The sequence below is a fragment of the Aplysia californica genome, unplaced genomic scaffold (assembly GCF_000002075.1).
Source record: "Aplysia californica isolate F4 #8 unplaced genomic scaffold, AplCal3.0 scaffold00864, whole genome shotgun sequence".
Taxonomy (NCBI): Eukaryota; Metazoa; Mollusca; class Gastropoda; order Aplysiida; family Aplysiidae; genus Aplysia; species Aplysia californica.
Window position 1 is genome coordinate 171,848 of NW_004798134.1, and position 20,987 is coordinate 192,834.

At 36.8% G+C, this 20,987-nt stretch overlaps 1 protein-coding gene across 1 annotated transcript in view; it reads right to left on the bottom strand.

Moving 5' to 3' along the window:
• Window positions 1-1,678: 1,678 nt before the first annotated feature.
• The window catches only part of LOC101850914 (peptidyl-prolyl cis-trans isomerase FKBP8), a gene marked incomplete at its 5' end in the record, with an annotated part of 21,977 nt that continues 2,668 nt past the window's right edge, over window positions 1,679-20,987 (bottom strand). The window contains 9 exon segments of the mRNA XM_005110196.2: window positions 1,679-6,189; window positions 7,425-7,649; window positions 8,847-8,936; window positions 9,658-9,775; window positions 10,484-10,558; window positions 11,259-11,369; window positions 12,707-12,794; window positions 13,488-13,629; window positions 14,523-14,964. Of these exon segments, the coding sequence (XP_005110253.1) occupies window positions 6,109-6,189; window positions 7,425-7,649; window positions 8,847-8,936; window positions 9,658-9,775; window positions 10,484-10,558; window positions 11,259-11,369; window positions 12,707-12,794; window positions 13,488-13,629; window positions 14,523-14,954 (1,362 nt within the window). The 3' untranslated portion in view covers window positions 1,679-6,108.

Sequence of the window (20,987 nt, forward strand, 5' to 3'; positions counted from 1 at the left end):
ATCATCATCATCATCATTATATTATTATTATTATTATTATTATTATTATTATTATTATTATTCCTCTGCTTGTTCTTCTGCGTTCCCTTGCTGGAGCTCAGGGGGAAACTGACTGTATCTTAATCTCACAGTGCAGCTGCTTTTCAAGCACATGGCCTTTTAATCCACGAAGGGAGCAGAATTATTCCTTGTCCCGACATAAAGCCACGTGCCGCATTCGAAGGTACTTTTGATATTGATACTTTAAACCTTACTGACTAGAGTGGCTTTAGTCTTAGGCAGGAATTATTAATAACTATATAAATTTTCCCGGACGGCAGCCCAAGAGATATACTTTATTCTATTTTAGAACCGCAAAGGGATCTTTAGTGTGCGAAACTTCCACATGGGAACCCCTAAATGTTTCGTCCTTTTTCAAGAGGACTCTATCTATGCTCAATCCTATCTACCCTAGGATCAGCAGGTGCGGAAAACATCATTAGCAAAACTCCGAGCAGATGGAGATCGAACACCCAGCATCTGGATTCATAATAATGTTGAGCTGCTGAGCCCCCTTTATCAAACTTCATATCCTGCTAAATCCAGCGGTCGTGCATTTGATAAGAAGCACCTACGATGAAGTGTAGAATGTGAAATTAAAAAAAAATTCAAGTACATGTTTTAGGTATGCTTCCAACCTAGACATTATACAATAGAGATATATGTACATGTGCTTTCTAAAGATCTGAACAGATTTTCTACAGTTCAAATCCGGTTGATGTACTAAGTACTCAGTGGTATGTTTCTTGGAAACCTCAATCAACGCTTCCTCGTAAACATTATTTTAATTGTCCATGACGATACTGACAAGGACCTTGGTACATGTATAATATCTGAATTGCAGTTGCTGTTGAAAATTCAGTTTACATTACATTACATTTGCTGCAATACTTTTTAAAAATAGATAAAACACAAAGTACGTATTTTAAATAGCTATCACTGACATGAAAGCAAGAGACGGGGCTCTCGTGGCCTAGAGGTTAAGGTGTTCTCTCATTCAAAGGTCCTGGATTCGAATCCGCGTAGCGACGAAAACATTTTCTTCTATAAAATTGTCTCATCTTTTATCCTTCTCTCTTGCAATATTCTATCGTCTGCTTTCGTCTCCACTTTCTTCCCCCACCCCCTCATTTCCTTTGCCCCCTCCACTGGGCTCCTGACTTTTTCTGCAGCCTTTCTACTGCAACTGCTTGGCTCCTTCTTACTGCTGTCTTTCAGCCACACCCCTGATCTTCTTGTAGGAAAGATCTACACTTAGCCTTCTCGGACAACGGCCAAAAATCTCGGACGTCCCATGTGCAAGTTGCGCATGTTAAAGTTAAAGATCCCTCGGTGGAACAAAATCGATGAGTAGGCGCTTCGGCCGCCACTCGGGCAAAATTCAAAATTTCCTAACAAATGAAAATGTTTGGTACATCCCGCGCGCTCATAAGACCTTATGCAAGTTGCGAGCACCGTAAAACACTTACCAAAAAAGACAAAAAACAAAAAAGCGAGAGAGAGAGAGAGAGAGAGAGAGAGAGAGAGAGAGAGAGAGAGAGAGAGAGAGAGAGAGAGATCTGGAAATCTGGAAACTTTTTTTTAATGAATAAATAAATAAATACCACCCAAGAAGTATCACGTAAACACAAACAATTTATTCACTGGATAAAAATAGTTTATTCAAAATATAACATATAACCACACAGTGAACAAGACACTGGCACAAATAGTTGACAAGCCCAGTGAAAGAACACTGTCTGTGATTTTCTATCGTGAAAAAAAAATCTGATTCATCAAAGCATTGAAGGCCTGGTATAAAACAGAAAAAACAAAAAACAAATTCAAATACACTGCAGTAAAACGTGAAAAATCTTTCAATTAACTGTCAAAGCGCTCGTACAATTGTCTCACCTTGTCAAAAAGTGAACACACATACATGCATGAGATCTTGTACTCTCAGGCTGACTAAATTTGCAAAACAAATTATCAATAAATTATCATATCAACCAAAGTCCAATGTGAAAATTCAATATTGATTTTTATCAGAAACTTAATAAATTTCAACATCATGAAAGACCTACATAAAAAGTAGGTAATTTCAAAAGCATAATGACACATGATTGAGAGGTAAAATATTCCTGGAAAGTGGAAAGCGTTTTTAAAATCCAGACGCCACTCCTATTTAAACCCCCAAATTTCACATCCAGACCAAATCTCCCATTATTGTACTCTCCATGCATTGGTTGTATAAACATTGCACTAAACATGTTACATAAGACAAAATTATCATACAAATAAGTAAACACAATCTGCATTTCCTTTGATGAAGGCAGAATAATATTTTTTTTGCTATCTAGAAAGTCATTAAAAAATAGCATCAAAACACTACATTTCATCTTGAGTACATGTATTATGTTATCGCAAAAACTTTCCTTATACATGTAATTCCAATTTGATATGCTTGTTCAGAAGTACTAGGCCTTGGTCAAGGGACAGTAAGTCTGAATGAATAACTTATCAGTATCAGTCCGTGAACAAGTAAGGACAAGTGGGCTGACCTAGATTTCGATGATTTCCAATTTCCAGGAATCTTTACCTACACCAAAAGTGGGCATTGCCCTACTTATAGAAGTTAGGTTTCATTGGTGGTATATTTGTTTCGTTATAGAAAATACTCTCCTCGTTGTCCAAAGAAACTAAAGACTTGAAAGTTTTTTATGGGCTAACCAAAAAAAATGTCCGACACCTCAAGTGAAGAGTTCACTGCATGTCACAGTAGAAAATGACCCCAAAGACTGCGATATTCTCATATCAGGTCAGTTTTTTTAAATCAATTTTTTCTTTACTGTATCAGTTTTTACTTGAGTACTGTTCCACACAATAATTCCAATCTTTTGATAGAAAAAGCTTAAAACGTAGTGCTCACATGAACAGGCTAGACCACTTAACCCAATGATAAAGAGTTGACAAGTTTCGTGGGTTAGCCCATTGTACAGCGGACAGATCTAGACCATTTGTATATATTCAATGCAGGAATAGTCCAGATAGAAAGGTATGCCTTATTTTGGATGGGATGGCCCATTTCGCCCCCCCAATTTGCTTTAAAGGTGTTTTCTGCATATCTGCAGAACTGAGCCAATCCAACTTTTTGTTGTCTAATTTCTTTTTAATAGAGTAAATTATTGTCAGTAATTCATATGTGTATGGCAGACAGGGACATAACTGACTTGTTTATGCAAAACCACAGAAAAATTCCCTTGAAAACAAATACGTAGAGATAGAATTCACGGGTCCAAAAACTTTACCTTTGATTTTCTCAAAACAACACTTTTCGAGATAGCCCCCTTGTGCTTAAAAGTGACCAATTGACAGTGCAGGTTCAGAAGCCTTCATGACACGACTGACCATACACCTATAAGTAAGTCACAAACATACATCATCGTGAAAAGCTTTCACTAGGGGAGGTGGGGGGGTGAAGCTTTCAAGACTGAATTTGGGACCAGAGTATAAAAACAATCTATACTATATATAATTATGGACCACAGTATTCCTGTGAATGGTATATACAGAGGTCTTCGTTGAAGCGAACAGTTATGTCCTGTAATGTCTTTTTGTGTTATATAATAAAGTGTAATGTTACACATATCATTGTAAGACTAAACTGTAAGCGGAGATCAATAAAGTTGTCTTTTCTTTCTTTGTTTTGCAATGGCAGTGGTATAAAAGAGCAGCAACATTATAATAATGATGAAAAAAACAAAAACCCTCACTTGAACCTCCAGATCATTTAATGATCCAAAAAACTTAAGTGTGTAAAACACTGCTTACAGACTGAACTATGACAACAGAGTGAATAAACATAAGAGACAAAGGAATATTTGACGAAAGAGAAAAGACAGATAGATCGACATTTACTAAAGTAGTAAAAACAAACACAAAAAAATAAGGCAATACTGTATTCACAGAAGTCACTCAAAAATATTATTGCTTAATTTAATGTTTGGCAAAAAGTAAAATGATACACCAGCATAAATTAGATCAGTCTTAACCCTTTGAGCCCTGAGCTCCTGAGGCTACCGTGCCCCTCTGTCTGAGCTCCTCAGCGATATATTACTAACATTCATTTGATCGTCCAAATCCCATTCCATATATCCTACTCAGGGCAATCCTTGTCATTACCAGCATCTAATTCAGAAAGACCTTAAAAATAATCAATAACGTCTTGTGTAGTAAACGCTGTTTTCTGTATACGTTTTGTCTCACATGGGCCGGGTCAGGGATAGGGTCTCGCTCACCGCTGTACCAGTGGCAAGGCATACGGGCAGTTTTATGTGCCACCGGGGCTCAAAAGGTTAACACATTTTTTACACAAAGAATCTTGTGAATTAGCTAGTCGCAAACTTCGGCCATGCTGCCTGCATGAAAATATGGCTGGGAATAGATGGTAAAACATTTCTTGAGGAGCATATTCATAATCTTTGACAAAACATCATACGAGGAGGAGAACAAGGCTTGCAATATCAGTAACGAGCATGCAAACAAGAATGCACATTCCTGCTTGTCTCTACACTGAAAGTGAGAAAAGACTAAGAAACTACAACTTGGACAAGATAAGAAAACACTTTTTGAAACAGACCATTATCAAAGACAAAAAATTTCCTCTATAAGAAAGTGATAGTCAATTGAAAAGTAAGTGAGTACGTTCCGAGTATGTAAATACACTCCATCATGAATGTGTGCGCCGACAGTGAAAAAATGAATGAGAACAAAATTTGTTTTTTACAATAGCAAGAGGACACAATCATCTGTTTTCTAATTATTCATACATGTGGACGGAAAAAGCAGAAAAGAAACCCACTTGACAGTCCAGTAAACCAAAATTACAGTTGTGAGCAAATAATTTGACTTCAAGACGGGATCCTACCAAACTTAATCTTCTTTAAGTTTCAGACAAAAAGAGAAGAAAAGAACCAGATTTATACACCAGTTTTTAATATACCTAAAATTCATAATACAGAATTCCTACAAAGACCACATAGCAAATGCATCAGGCTTGATACAAATTACACATTTGCTTGGTATCACATTACAGAGCAATATGTTATGGCAAGTCCACCATTCAAGACCACGCATTCTTGTCGTAGAAAAGTATAAATTTCCAGTCAGTTATTGTCACATGCATGTAGCAACTGTTCTACACAGACAACATTCAAATAAAAGATAGGTGAAGTAACAAACAGAAAAAAAAGTTGTCACTACTCTCGTCTTCAAGAACACAAAATATCAAAAGATTTCCATCCCAAATGTACACATTAAGAGTGTCTTGCGGCTTTGTGTCTGGAAAACAGCCAAGTTCATTCTATGATGTCATATATATCTAACCATTTGACCAAAAGTAATTACTTGCCACCCCTTACTGAGAAGTAAACGAAAACATTCAAAAATCAGTGTTGTAAAAAAACTGGTTAAACCAAGAAAAGATTTTTTAAAAACAAAAACACAAAGGGAAAAAATGAACAATGATAAGATTCCAAATACCATACTGAAAGAAAAAGTTACTATTGAACACATTTTTGTCATAAATAAAAATTTCATAACAAAAATAATAGTAAGAGGACCTGATTCTTCGATGTCACAATACCTCACATAATGCTTTATAAATCACCTCTCTTCTATCAGTAGCAAACAGGCTTTTGCTATTTGCTAATGAAAGAATGACATGGAATGCATTACTTATGTTACTGAACACTCCACCAAAAAAAAAATTGACAAAAATAACAAAATTGTCTTAGCAAAAGTAAACATTAGCATCAAGATCAACATTGCACAAGCATCACCCAGGCACTTTCCATTACTTTTTCACTCTCAATTCCAAAATTCATTGTCACTCTAACCAGATATACACCGACAGTCCATCCATCAAAGGATGCAGCGATACTGCACTGACATAATCAGACCTCGACTTTATTCAAGCTACAGCACCCAAAATACAAAAAAAACCATTTCTCACACAAACACTGGAATCACATTCTTTCAAAGCCTTACTCATTTGGCCACCAAACCCAGTTAACATTTGTACATGTCACTTCATGATGTTCGATACCATGAAAAGCCAATAGATGCTGCAGCAGCAGCCAGACTGCCAGCCACCAAAATCCACTTCATCACCTGCAAAATGAAAGAAAAGAAAATATTCTTTGAAGAAACAAGAGGCACATTTGAAAAAGATATCTTTATGACTGTCATTTTACATTTTCTAAACCCCAAAGACTACTACAGTTGTATTGGGACAAAGATGAAGATGTACAAGAATGTATTAGCACAATGACACTGCAGCACATTACACCATGGCTCAGAAACCCACATTCCATATATTTTTCTTTAAAATGTTATGTAACAGAACATTTACCTGTTCATCATGCTTCTTTTTTAAACTCCTATCGGTCAAAACGACAAGCCCCATGTCATTTCCGTTTGCCCTGTTCCACCAGAACGACACAGAGCAAGTCATGTACACACACACCTTAATCAAATACACATTTCTGTCCAGTCCTCCAAAATCCATGCTTATAACAGGGGGCAAGTTTTAAAAAGACATAATGATACTTCCTTTTTTTTAAAGAGAATTCAGTAGCAGCTTAATATGTCGGTCACAATTTTGGATGTAGAATCTGAGTCAAAATCAAGATTGTTGATCAAATTCCTCTGCAATACACCTATGATTTTTGCCTTCAATCTCACTATCTGCTTTCCCAGTGTTGCTGATAGTTAATTTTTTTTGGGCGTGGTGAAAAAGGCAGATCTAGATCCAAAATTGGTGGTGATACAGAAACTTACACAATGTCTAAATGAAGTGCAGTCTTTATTCTGGCTGTTCATGAAAATCCATTACGTTAGTTCTGACAGATAGAGAAATTTAACCACTTATAACAGAAATAACATCAAATCTGCACACCAGCCTTCTGAGGTTGAGAAAAACATAAAACCAAGCTTCTCACCATCCATATAAACATGACTTCATGGCTTACACAAGCTTCTTCAAATGAACAAGGAAACAACTCTGCAATGCAGTCCAACAGAATCTTTTGCAAGTTGAAGATTTATAAAAAATTTTAACTGCAGATTATAAAAGAAAAGAAACAGGATAAGGCTCAAGAAGTCTTCATCATGAACAGTAAAGTCAGTAAGTGGAGTATTCTGCATTCACAGGTCAACTTTGCAAAACATTAAATTCCACAACTTGTGCCACATTCAATATAGTGCTCAACTCTGAAATGATCTAAAGTGTGTTGATGGGAGCATAAAAAACACTTATATTCAATTCAAATTCAATATTGTGGAAAGCACATTCCAATAACTTTTCACCCCATACTCCCTCAAAGAAATCTGTGAATGGCACTCACCCCATTTGATTTTTTCTGTTGTGTCTTTCCAGGAGTAAAGGGATTTTCCCCAGGTTTAACTCCCAGCATCCGTTGATACAGCTCCTTCTCTGATTCAGACTCCTTGCTTTTCCGCCGTGCCAAATTGAGAACTTCCTGGTGTAACATTTTAGATTCTGGGTCCAGTTTGATCCCTTTCCTGAGATATTCCAGTGCTTTGTCAACTTCGTTTTTAGCACTGTAGGCCTGAAAATAATTTTAAAAAGAGACAAGAGAAATCTATAACTTTTCATCCAGGAGCAGACTACCCACATCTGAAAGCAAAATGCACTGTTAAAAAAAAAAAATCAAACACATTGTGACATACAATGAAGGACAAGATATCAAAATGGTTTTACTAGCTACTTCTTTTATTAGAAGCAACTATAAGAAGTACTTCAGGATCAGTTTTAGTTTTAGTAACAGTTTTACAGTACTTGCAATAAAATAAGGTCATATATGTGTCGAAGATTAGAAGTCTTAAAAGGGAGTAACAAACACAAAAAAGAAAGAGAGATAAGGACGATAGACCCGCCAACCACCCATACTTCAGGATCAGCTAGATAAGTTATTTTCAAAATATGGTGATGTTATAATAAAAGAGTAAGATATCACAAAGCATAATGACGCCATAGACAATTTTTGACAAACCCCACTTGGCAGAAAGAAATTTATCAGAAAAGTAAGTCGTAACTCAGCCAATGTTAGTGTCAATCTAAAACCAGTACATTCAGAGTGAGTCTACTTCAAAGAGCCATCTGCAAAAACCTGTAAAATTGTCCACCAAGACTTGCAGACAAACAAAGCACTGTGGGTCAATAGTTTAAACAGACAGCATGTCTCCTAGGCTAAGTACAAAAACGTAGTTCAATCCTGGGTTCCTGGAAGAGCTATCGGCCAATAACTTTGAGTTTCCTTTTTAGGTGTTTCACACTCTCGATCCCTGGGTAAATGGGACTGAGAACCAAACCTTGTTAAAATGAGGACAAGAAACTCACAGGTGCCCTGCACATTTTGCGAATGTGCAAGAAATCTTGGCAGTATTAATCCATACTTAAAAACTTCGATAATAAAGATGGCCTTTATAAAACAGCATAGAGGCGTCCAAAAAATTGCCATAAACATGAAAAATTCATTACAATGTGATTTGAATAAAATACAGTCATCCTGAAACCTCGCAAAGGCATATATGCGAGCTATAAACTCTCATCACTAAGGAAAGGAAAGGTACTTGAATATTGCGTAGGCCTACTATCTGTAGTTGGTTCCTCTTGCTCCTAAATTCAAGGGGTAGTAACCACAAAAAGTCAATAAAAAGTAAAACCAATATCAGCATTGTTCAAACAAATACAATTTCACTGCTCTTTTACAATTGCATTAAACATAGAAAACATTCATACTTACTTTCCCGAGTCTAAATAATGCTTTCACATTATCTTCTTGTGCAGAGAGAACCTTCTCACACGATCGAATGGCAGCGTCTATAGCACTGATCTGTTCAAGAAAGTATATAGAAAAAAAATAACAATGGGATCCAAAACATATCTTGATAATAATAATAATATATAGATGCAAAGAGTTGATCAGGTTTGATGATTTTCTTCTGACGTAAAGCATTCGTACATAGTCTGATGTGTTACACTAAGGCTCATTCAATATAATACATGAATTAGAGAAAAACTTCCACTTTCTTTACTCAGGTGATGCATCCTATACAATCACAAAAAGTGTGTACATAACAAACAAAAAAACCTCCAATGCAACCAACATTTCTAATAGGTGATATTTTTCCCACTATCATATCTTTACTATAACAGACATGACTCCTACAAGCCTCCAGTATGAAGAAAGAACATACACACAGATTCATAACATCTGAAAATAAGTAATAACGTTTGGGTTTTTTTACTATTCATCAAAAGTCCGTAATCAGGTCAAACAATCAAATACGATATTAACAATAGCAACATTTTTTTCTTCAGTTCAACTGCTACATAGCCCAGAAAGATCAACAAGGACTGTTCATTTTTTTATTTACCAAATAATTTTCGCTTCTCATCTTCCCATTCATAAACTAGTAGTGTTGAAAACACTGTGATCCCATCTGAACCATGACATGTCACATCAAAGCCACGAAGGTCACAGAGTCAGACAGGTAAAGGAACATCAGAAAAAACAGAAAAAGTGAAAACATATAAGTACAATGCAACCAGACCTTGAGCTGGCAAGCTGCCATGTTATTGTAGCATTTGACCCATGACTCTGACAGAGTAGACCTTGCCTCGTCATCTAGTCCAGCATTCAAATCTGAGTCATCTAAAATCTTCACAGCCCTGAAGAAGACATAAAAACAATGATCAAACAAGATTTCATATTAAAGGATCACTTTCGGAAGATTGCATTTAAAGAAATGAAACATTTTTCAATCTAGAAGAGGTAATCATATCTCAGATTGAGTAAAGGGTTTCTGCTATTTATCAAACTTTTAAAATTATTCTACAAAGAGCAACACTTTTCAAAAGATGACACTGGAATACCACAAAAACAGTTCATTCATACTTTGTCACTGTTATTTTTCACCCAATTACCATGTCTTCTTTTCAAATATCAAATGATACCATTTAGGTAGTTTCTCAATAACTCAAGCTAAAAAACTTTTCGCTTACACAACAATGCCCCACTTCATTAACCATTTTAAACTCAAATTATTTTCCTAGGAATGATAAAACTACAAAGCAACAATAACAAACTGTAAAATATCAAGAAACAGAGAAACAATTAGTTCACAATTTCTACATAGAAGTTATCACAGACTTTATGTAACCACAGGGAAACTGAAAATATCTGCGAGGAATAAGCATAATATGAGTTTTTCCTGGTACCATAACTAGCCCCTGTACGGCATGCTTTGAAAGAGGTAATTGACCTCTTTTGTCTTCCCCAAATACCGAGAGAGCAAAATCATTATTTCACATCGCATTTATAACGGTACTTTTTAAAATGTAAACAGGTCATAATATACAAAACTGTAAACTACATACTTGCTGTATGAGCTGATAGCACCAGTATAATCCTGTCTTCCATATAAATAGTTGCCTCGCTCCCGTTTAGCTTCTCTGCAGAAAGATAAAAGCCACTATACATGATTACAAAAGCAACTGTCATTTCAGTAAAAGAACTATTTCAGTTTTTAGTTTAGTAAAGAGTTTTACGGTACTTGCAAGGTCATATAAGTGCCGAAGATTAGAGGTGTTACAAGAAAGTAACAACAAACATAAAAAAGAAGGAGGAGAGATAAGGATGATAAATGCTTAAGAGGAAAGAAGGAGCAAACGCCAACCACCCACTATTTCAGTTTTTTCACACGGTCCTACAAGTTTAATAGAAAAATTAAAACCCAATGTTGTCTTCAAAAGTACACCACTGCCAAGTATAAAAATATAAGCAGGCCCTAATTCAGTTAAATTTACTTCATTTTTTTTAAAAGTTCAAGCACCTTCAAGCTATCTTCAAATGAAAAAAAAAAAATGAGAGCACACTTGTTCTGACTTCAGGTTAATATCGTAAAATACTGAAATAATCAATTTTGAGGCAGGGGAAACTCAGGCCAGTAGTCAGGGCTACGAAGACAGAACAAAGAAAGAATAGAGAGAAAGTAGGAAATAAGGTGAACCACTTAAAGTAAATAAATGTGCTAAAACAATGCATTTAATGCTCTAAATAAACAAAACAACAACACTTTGACAAGCACAAAATCCAGCACAACTATCTGTTATATGGCACTAAATGTCAAAAGTTTTAGTTCTTAAGACTTACCCCATTGAAAGACGTTTTTCAGTACCAAGAGATGAGAGCTCTTGCTCAGGTTGAACATTAATCAGTTCAATAGTATAGGTGATGCTTGCATCTTTAGGAATGTCTGGATCTCTGGGAACATAACAATCATGTCTTCCATTCAAGACTCCATCTTTCTCCAAAGTGAGAGTACAAAATAATTTAAGTTGTCAATCCTAACACAAGAAGACAAGTATCCACTGTTTATAAACAATTACAGATTATTCAAAAAAGTTATTAAACTTAATAAGTGCTGCCGGAAACAAAATATAGTTAACTTTACTTAACCCCTCCTAAACTACCCTCACACTCTTCTTTCTCAACCTGACAACCATATTCTATCTATTTCTTTATTTAATAAATTCAGCTAAACTCCAATTACCCCCATCCAATCAAAAAGAATGAGTATAACCTACCTATCCACAGTGACCCACTAGTTAATCCAGACATTCATACAATCACATTTCAAGGAAGGGTAACATTAATTGTCCTTAGTTCATCCTACCAAACTCTCAGCTTTGACCATATGTTCTGTCTGGACCAAACTGACACAATGTCCATGGACATCCTCCACCGACATAAATTATGTCATGTGTTCACATGATTGCCACAGCAACACATCCCCATCCTTTCTTCATAATTAAAACAACTTTCACACGCACATGTGTGACTGTCACCACTCTTGGTCTTCCTTCCCTTCTGCACAAATTTATTTGCACCACTTTCCAATTCCACATGCTCCACCCCAAATCACACGTTTACATGTATACAGGCACCATCTTCTAGCCTTCAGCCCCTAACTTTGCCTGTTTGCCACTAAGCTTAGGTCAACAACACCACAACATAAGCACAGGTCTTAACTGCTTTTTGAAGAAGAGGCATTCCAACCGTGAGGAGATAATCACAAGGGGGGGGGGGGATAATTCGGTGAATTACCATAGTACATAGTATATCCTTTATAATTTCCCTTGAATCATAATGCTGAAACATCTGAGGTCCTCAACTATATTATTTTTTACTTCTCTACAATTTCAAGTTAACCAGAGAGCACTAGGCTACACAACCAACATCAATTTCAATAATAAGGAATAAGTAGTGTGTTGGTGCAAAAATATTTAAATCTGTAACATATCCTGAACACAACAGTTTCTTGTGAAAATGTCTTGATTTATCCTCAAGATTTCTCCGGTATATTCCATGCCTTGCAGAGAATGAAATTTATTCTGCAACACACAGCATTTTAAAGGTCACATATCTTTTTCAGTTAATTTTAAAATAAACATACTTATACTCAATTTCAAAACAACATTTTGTCAGAAAATAAAAAGAGGTTGAGTACATATATGCACATGTGCTTAGCATGCTTGGGCGGGGGGGGGGGGGGGGAGTCTAAGATAAAATAGAAACAACATAAAAGCACGGGAACACACCGGCCAAGGGGTCCATAAGCATATCTTGCATCAGTAAACAGTTCGCATTTCTCTCCAACATCCATCAATGCCACTGCCAGGTCAAAAGCTGTGAAAGTAACAGAAGTATTTCTTTGATACTATAATTATAGAAAAGTATGCAGTATAAGACAACAGAGCGAGATAAAGCTGGCAGAACATTGCTCTGAGAAAGCGAGAAAAAGGGAACTTTTTTCAAAGAGAAGATTTACTAAGCCAAACATGAAAATCAGAAAAACTTTTCAAAAGAAATAAAACAAGCAATCTAAATGCAAAACAGATTTTCCTTCAAAACATGACCAACATTGATCACTTTATCAATGATATGATCTTACACACAATATCCCTATAAAATACTTTTGAAAAAAAATATATTATTATGTTGAAAAGCACACAGTAGTCAGTATCTTTGCCTCCATTTAATGAGATCAAAAGAAATAGGCTACAAGTATTCAAAAAATTATAAACAATTTCACTTGTGACTATTCCATTCATTGATATGACTATAGCAGACTGCTAAAATGAGTATTAAGCACAAGAAGAAAATCTAGGTCAAATTTAAAAGAAATAATATAAAAGCTACTCACTAACGGTTGTAAAAAATGTTGAAAGATTGTAATCACATGAAAGATTGTAATCACATGAAAGATTGTAATCACATGAAAGATTGTAATCACATGAAAGAAGAATCTATATTAAGACACAGAACAAAGACTTGAAAAGACAAACATGTTCATTCCATTAGTTCCTAAGCTGTACTCACCTAAAATAACATCACCATCGTTGAGAATGAAGGTGAAATCTTGCACATCCACATGAGTTCCATTTTCTAAAACTCCATCAACTCTTATGGTTACTGTATCACCATTTGTAGGTCTGGTGTCTTCCTTACCAGGCACTAATACCTGTACACAACAAAAGTTTAGTTTAGTTTTAGTAAGTGTTTTACAGCACTTGCAACACAATAAGGTTGTTTTATTATATTATAAGTGACGAAGATTAGATTTTTGTTTTAGTAGAGGTTTTATGGCGCTCGCAACTGCATAAGGTCATAAGAGCCCCACAAGACTAGAGGTGCTACAAGAGAGTAACAAACATAAAAAAGGAGGGGAGACAAGGACGATAGATGTTTGATAGGATAGAAGAAGCAAACCACACCAGAGCACCCGTCAACCACCCACCGAAGATTAGAGGTGTTACAAGAGAGTAACAAACACAAAAAAGGAGGAGAGGTAAAGTCGATAGATGTTTGACAGGAAAGAAGAAGTAAACCTCACCAGAGCACCTGCCAACCACCCACACACAACAAAAGTGAGTACAACTGTTAGTTAGAAAAGAAGACAACAGTTCAGCTGTATTATGACATGAAACTTTCAGTAAGACCAGAATTATTACAAATAGAAAACACTGTTCACAAAGTTGTCACACCAGCATCTCCCTGATCACAACACAACCCATCAAACCTTTGGAAAAACAAGAGGCAGGCTTTCAAACAATGTTAAAATGTTCTTTATAGATCATTTTATACCAAAGTCCTTTGTTTAGAACTTTAAGCCAGATTTCAACTGCAAGTGCCCTAAAACTTAGTAAACTAAGATAACTAAGCCACATTTACATTTCAGTGAAATTTAAAGGGTGCTGGTGCTAAAATCAACAACCATATGTCCTGTCTCTTGTTCATGACAAAACCAACAGGGCTGTTTGAATTTTCAAAAATTGGGAGAACAATTTATTCTTAGCATACTCAACAAAAGAAAAGAGAAAGCAATATGCATCAGTTTTTCTTTACAATACATACTTTTTTCTTGAGGAACCCATTTCCTAAAATATCCATACTGCCATCTTTCTCCTCATCATCCACAACAGAGTCTTTACTCTCCGAACCTGTTAGGTTTTCACCAACAGTATCCTCACTTCCTGGCACAATCTGTTTATCCCCATCTGGACTGGGCGTGCTCACAGCACTATCAGAGTTGAATCCAGTGTCATGTGATGTTGATGGGGCAACTGTAGAGTCACTTGTTCCTTTTTTTGCACTTTTGTCTGGCCATATTAAGTCTGGCATACTGTCACTATTTTTCAAATCTGAGCTCTCTGAAGGGTCATCATCCAGTGAATCAGTAATAAGTGAATCTTCTTCTTTTTCTTGTGTGTCCCTTGGCACTGATGGCGTTGAGGTCATGCCATTCTCTGACTTTTCATCTTGAATGCTATCTTTTGTTGTCTCCATTTTTGCACACCTGAAAAATAATTATCATTTGCTCAAGAAGCATATTTAAATAAAATTCTATCTAAAGATGCTCAACACTAATATGGTATTCTTTTTTACACATGTTGAAAAAGGTGTTCTATCATATTGCAACATCTCTACTCTCAACACATGCTCTGTTAATCTCCTGAAATGATTATGGTAGTGAAACTAGTAGCCTGCCCTGCTGTTTTGATATATATATATATATATATATATATATATATATACTAAAACGAAAATGTGTCCACACACCATTTTTTAGAAACACATTTTACTATTCTAATTTTTTGTTTTTAATGGTTCTTTCTTTCAAGCAATACCCTCTGAAATTTCAAAACATATCCAGAACTTTCAAGATTTTAGAAGTTCCAGATATTTCCAACAAAGTGACAACCCTGTTATATTTACACACCTATGAATATCAGACAGCATAGAATAGAGCTACGGAGTTAGCTTGACATTATAAAGAACTTTTTGGCACAAATGAGATTTTGATACACATGTACTTAAAGCGCAAGGTTTATCTTACAAACCTTTACTTTACAGACTCTCAGAGATGAACACTGATTAATGGAAAGATCAAGAGACAAAATAACATTGAATTATTTTTTAAACAAGTAAAAATTGAAAAAGTTCTGTTTATCAATAAAATAATGTCTTTGTTTGAAAAAAAAAGCACCAGGCACCAGGGAGTTCACCAAAGTCGCATTTTGTTTAAAAAGATTGTTTTCTTCGTTAATCAATACTCCCCAGCCCAATGTCATAATGGCAATTTATAAAGTTTGCCAATTTTTTCAAAACTAGATCAAGAACAACCAAAGAGTTATATACACAGGGAAAAGACACTGCAAAGGCCTTATTATCTATTATTTATCTTGTACTGGTAAGTATTTGGGGTTTTTTTTTTCAGTCATCCAAGATCTTAATTGGCTTTCTATCATGACTCCAAAAATAAAATAGAAAGCTTCCACAGTTTGACATGAACATTAACACCTTCAAATAATGGCCTACAACAACAGCAGAAAGTAGCAAGCTCATAAGCAACTCCCTGAAACACATTCCCAGAATTCAATGAAACAAATAGAAACCGAAACTGAAAGACATATTAAACTTCACTGTATCCATCAACCTACACTTTGCCCCTAATGTGACAGACCTTAACATGTACAACTTTGAAGACTCAGCAGAGGCAACTGGTTTCATGTTTAACAATAAATCATAATAGATTGACTGACATAAAATACTTGAGACTTCCAGCCAAGCCAAAGACCTGTCCTCAAAGCACTAAACAACTTTATTCTATCAGATAGCAAAAGAAAAAAGGCTGCTCCCTACGCCATTGGTGATTATTAATGTCGATGCCAGTTCTTCCAACTTATATTTGACTTTAAACTAAAATTTTGCCGTCATTGTTTCTTTGTTTCTTTCTGATTCATAACAGTAAAGACAAAATAGACTTTAATAATTAATATGGCCAATGTGCAGAGTATGCTGTAGCAGGGTCACATATTTTTTACCCAAAATAATGTGGTAAACCTACGCACTGAGAATCATTTATAATGTAGGTGTTTTTTACACTCCTATCAACACAATTTAGACCATTTAGATGGAGGAAAGAGTCTCTGTAGTGAGACAACATGTCGGTGAACACCATATATTGTGTTTTTTTGGCTTTTTGGCTAGCCGCCTTCAAATCAACACAGTGGGTTATTTTAATGTGGATTAATATTGGTTTGGATTTTCTTGAAACTGAATGAAAACTATTATTAGCAATTAACCTCTTGCCCAATCTCCAGCAATACCCAGCAAAGATGAAAAGGTACTTCAAAATCAGTTGCTTTTTATTTTAATGCAACTGAGTAACAATAACTGGATGGTGACAAACGCTGAAAGAAAGAACTTATGACTTATGATAAAAGGCTAACTGTGAGGACATCCAGTCCATATAAACAAAAATGTCAGGTAAATTTTTACTTTACAGTACTCCTGCACACAGATGCACTGTTTCGGAGTCTAACTGCAGTATTTTTTGCTGAGGTCACACATATGACCACTAAAACTGTCACAATACAAATCAATTACAGTCAAGCTGCTATGATGGAAACCTGTACAAACGGCCACATATACCATTTCCCCCCTTGCGTTTCTTCTATAATTTAAATGTGTGTAAAACGGTTGTCAGTCCAACAAGGCCGCGGTCACCTTGTTTTATCAACCCAGTGCCAAATTTATCTGTCTGACACAGCCAGGCATCTCTCATCCCCCAATGCTTTGTCATAAATTTTGAATCAGCCCCAGACGCTGTGGACAAGTCATCATAATCCATTCACCTGTCGTTATTGTTAGTCCCTCCAATGAATGTTTACCCAAGTTGACAAATGGGTAACAAATTTTCAGCTGCTGGTGAGGGAAGCATGTGATCCGTCACAATCTATAAGCCTCATCCACAACTCATACTCAGATCATAGGTGATGTGACTGGTCACTGTTATATTTACCTAATCTGTAACTAAGTACAATGGGCGCTTACATGAACTTGTGACAGAAGCGTCGCTCGTTCTCCAAGTGGTGGCGACCCAGTATTAGTTTTACCATGGCACTCGGTTTTCCCCATTTGACATATTTTGTTTATTTTACCCTTGCACAAAATCAGCAGCAAAAAAGCTCCCCAAAAAAAGAATATTTTACATTCCCCCCCCCCCCCCCCTTTTTTTTTTCTAAAAAGAAAACAAAAACCCTTTTGAACTAGCCTTACAGTAATCCTGAGCCTGTGATCAGCCCCGGTCTGGACTTCAGAAGGGAATGGTACGCCCCTCCCAAGTTTTATTGGGGGGGGGGGGGGATTGGTTGGGAGTGGGGGGGCATGCCCCCCTAAACCCCCAAGACACAGAAAGTACTATGACTACGCAATTAGGCGGAGTGTAATTTAGTTCAATTTAAGTATAAAGGCCAACAAATATTTCAAAAGCTATTTATTACGAATGAATATAAAGTCAGCATCATGTATTGGGAAAAGGAAAAAAAAAATCGACAAGAAAAGGGCTGCACAATAACTGAGCACGAGACGGAAGTGAAAGTAAAATAATACTAAATGACAAAATGTTAACAAAAAGTAACAAAGTCAAAGTACGTCCATAAACTAAACTAGATCTAGATCTAGAATCTAGAGTTCTAGATTCTATATCAACAAGTAAAACTCAAAAGTCAATGCAACTTTAAATGGTAGGCCTACTGGTGAAAGAGTAAAAGTAAGTAGGCCCAGGACCTAGGCCTACGGTGTGAAAACTAATCTAGATCTATATAATTATCTGGATCTATGTCCTAATCCGATATTGGAGGGGGGGGGGGGGGTGTGTGAACTGATTGTGTGGTCGTGGAGTCGTGATGAGAGGACAATAAAAAAAAGGCCAGCTCTATTTCTCTGAATGTTCGGGAAAATAAACTTGGACTCTATTTCTTCGAACGGTTTCCATTCTCGAGGTTTTTTTTGGTTTATTTGCGAATGGAGTGGCCCGTGTGTGTGTGTGTGTGTGTGTGTGTGTGTGTTTGCATGTGTGTGTGTGTGTGTGTGTGTGTGTGTGTGTGTGTGTGTGTGTGTGTGTGTGTGTGTGCGTGTGCGTGTGCGTGTGCGTGTGTGTGTGTGTGTGTGTGTGTGTGCACCCGCGTGTGTGTGTGTGTGTGTGTGTGTGTGTGCACCCGCGTGTGTGTGTGTGTGTGTGTGTGTGTGTGTACCCGCGTGTGTGTGTGTATGTAGGTGTGTGGTGTGAGTGCTTGTGTGAGGTGTGAACAGCGGGGCGGGGGCGTGGAGGGATTTTTTTTGTGATTTAGTTTTTGCTTTAGGGGTGACTAAATGCAAAATAGGTTACTTCCAAAGTCGAGCAGTCTTGCTTTCTTGCAGTACCTTTGAAAGGCATTGCCCCAACTACAATTGAAGTATCTGAATAATGAGACAACTAAAAATCTCTAGCTGTAGAAATGAAATTCGATGCAAAAAAATGTTTCTTCATAGTCTTCGAAGAATAGCAGAATGAAAGATGACGCCGAACTCTTGCAACTAACCAAGGGTAAATTTTTACTTTCACTCCCCCACACAGATGTACTGCTTCGGGGGGTCAAACTGCAGTTATACTGTTTGCTGTAGATCACACATAAAGCCACCAAAACTGTCGCAAATCAATTATTTTCAAGAAAATTTCAAATCTAGGCTAGATTTAACTGCAAAATATCAAATTATGGGTTAAAACACGGGCAAGCCCCCCCTGTAACCCCCCAGATTTTCTTTTACCCCAGTGAGGCAGGGCCCCCGATTGGTCTAAAGCATGTCTATCTCTATTAAGAACAATAAAATATTTCAAAAACTATTAATTTGCGACGGAAATGAAGTTGATTTTCGTATACAGCGCATCCACATTTAGTAGAAAATAAACAACGGGTAGCTAAAAGTGAGACGGGAGGGAAAGTAAAAAAATACCTAACCAACAAAACTCGAGAACGGAACCGTTCGGACAAATAGAGTTCGAGTTTATTATCCCGAGCGTTCGGAGAAATAGAGTTCGAGTTTATTTTCCCGAGCGTTTGGAGAAATAGATCTAGATTTCTAGATCTAGTCACTTCGTAATTTTTTAAAAAAAGAACAAAGCATACAGCATGGATTTTTTTTTCCCAAAGTGATTATTTCTCCGAACATTCGGGAATATAAAGTTGAACTCTATTTCTCCGAACGGTTTCCGATCTCGATATTTTTTGGTTATATTTGCGAGATTTAGGCGTCATCCTTTTATTCTGCCATTCTGCCAGGACTGGGAAGAAGCATTTTTTTCATCGAATTCAATTTCTAGAGCTAGAGATTTGTAAATGTCTCAATATTCAGATACTTCAGTTGTGGTTGGGGCAACGTTCCCAGACTATACTTCATTTGAAAAAGCCTTCAAAAGGTACGGCGAGAAAACAAGACTGCTCGACCTTGGCAGTAACCTATTTTGCACATTTAGTCACCCAGCAAAATGTTTTTTACAAAATCCCTCCACGCCGCCGCCCCCCCCCAGTTCACACCTTACACACACACACACAGGCCACTCAATTCGCTTATTGTCAATATCTCGAGAACTGAAACCGTTCGGAGAAATAGAGTTCAAGTTTATTTTTCCGAACATTCGGAGAAATAGAGCCAGCCTTTTTTTTTTTTTTCGAACTAGCTATGCATACGGTTCCCGTACGCATAGCATCGAGGCTATGGCCGCTATGTGTATGGCCCTCCACTTCACATAATAAGCTAGGCTTTGTAGGCGGCACATAAACTATCAAACCGGACACTAAAAGTGGACAAACTTAAACCCTCGAAGCCCGCAGGCCCTTTATAAAGGACGTGAGCCAGGCTACCCGGGAAGCGCGCAGGCTTAGGGATGACCTACTTCGATTGGGAAGCCAGCAGCTGTAAAGGGCATAAATGCTGACCTTTTTTCAATGGAAAATTTCAGCATTCCTGATATGGAAATGACGTAGTAAATTACAGGTCAAAGTTATAAATAGCGACCAATGACTTTGCAAATTATCTTGACCTCGTAGAGCGTCTCTTGGCCAAAGATCGTACATAATAAAATAGTTCACTCAGCCAAAAAGGTGTCCGTGGAAGTCCGCATATTGGTTCAGATGACGTTGCAGTCTTTGTTTTGAAGCTCTCTTTCGTTTCACCAGAAGAAGAATAGGAATAGTACAGTTAGTTTCACTTTTATGATATATTTTCATACAAGTAGGGTAACTCTGATTGCAAAGTCCGCACTTTTTCGAAGAGGGCGCCACCGAATATTGAGGACCCTTTTTTAATTGGCTCATAGAGGAGTGAACTATCTTGTTATACATGACCTTTGTGACATTTTGTCTTAGCCAAGATATTGATTGATAAAGTGACGCTGTCCAGTTGAACGATTATCAAGGCCGTGAGCATACTTCTCTAAATCTAAGGGCCGTACGAAGGTAGGGCCGTACGCATTAGGGCCGTAGGCATAGCTATGAG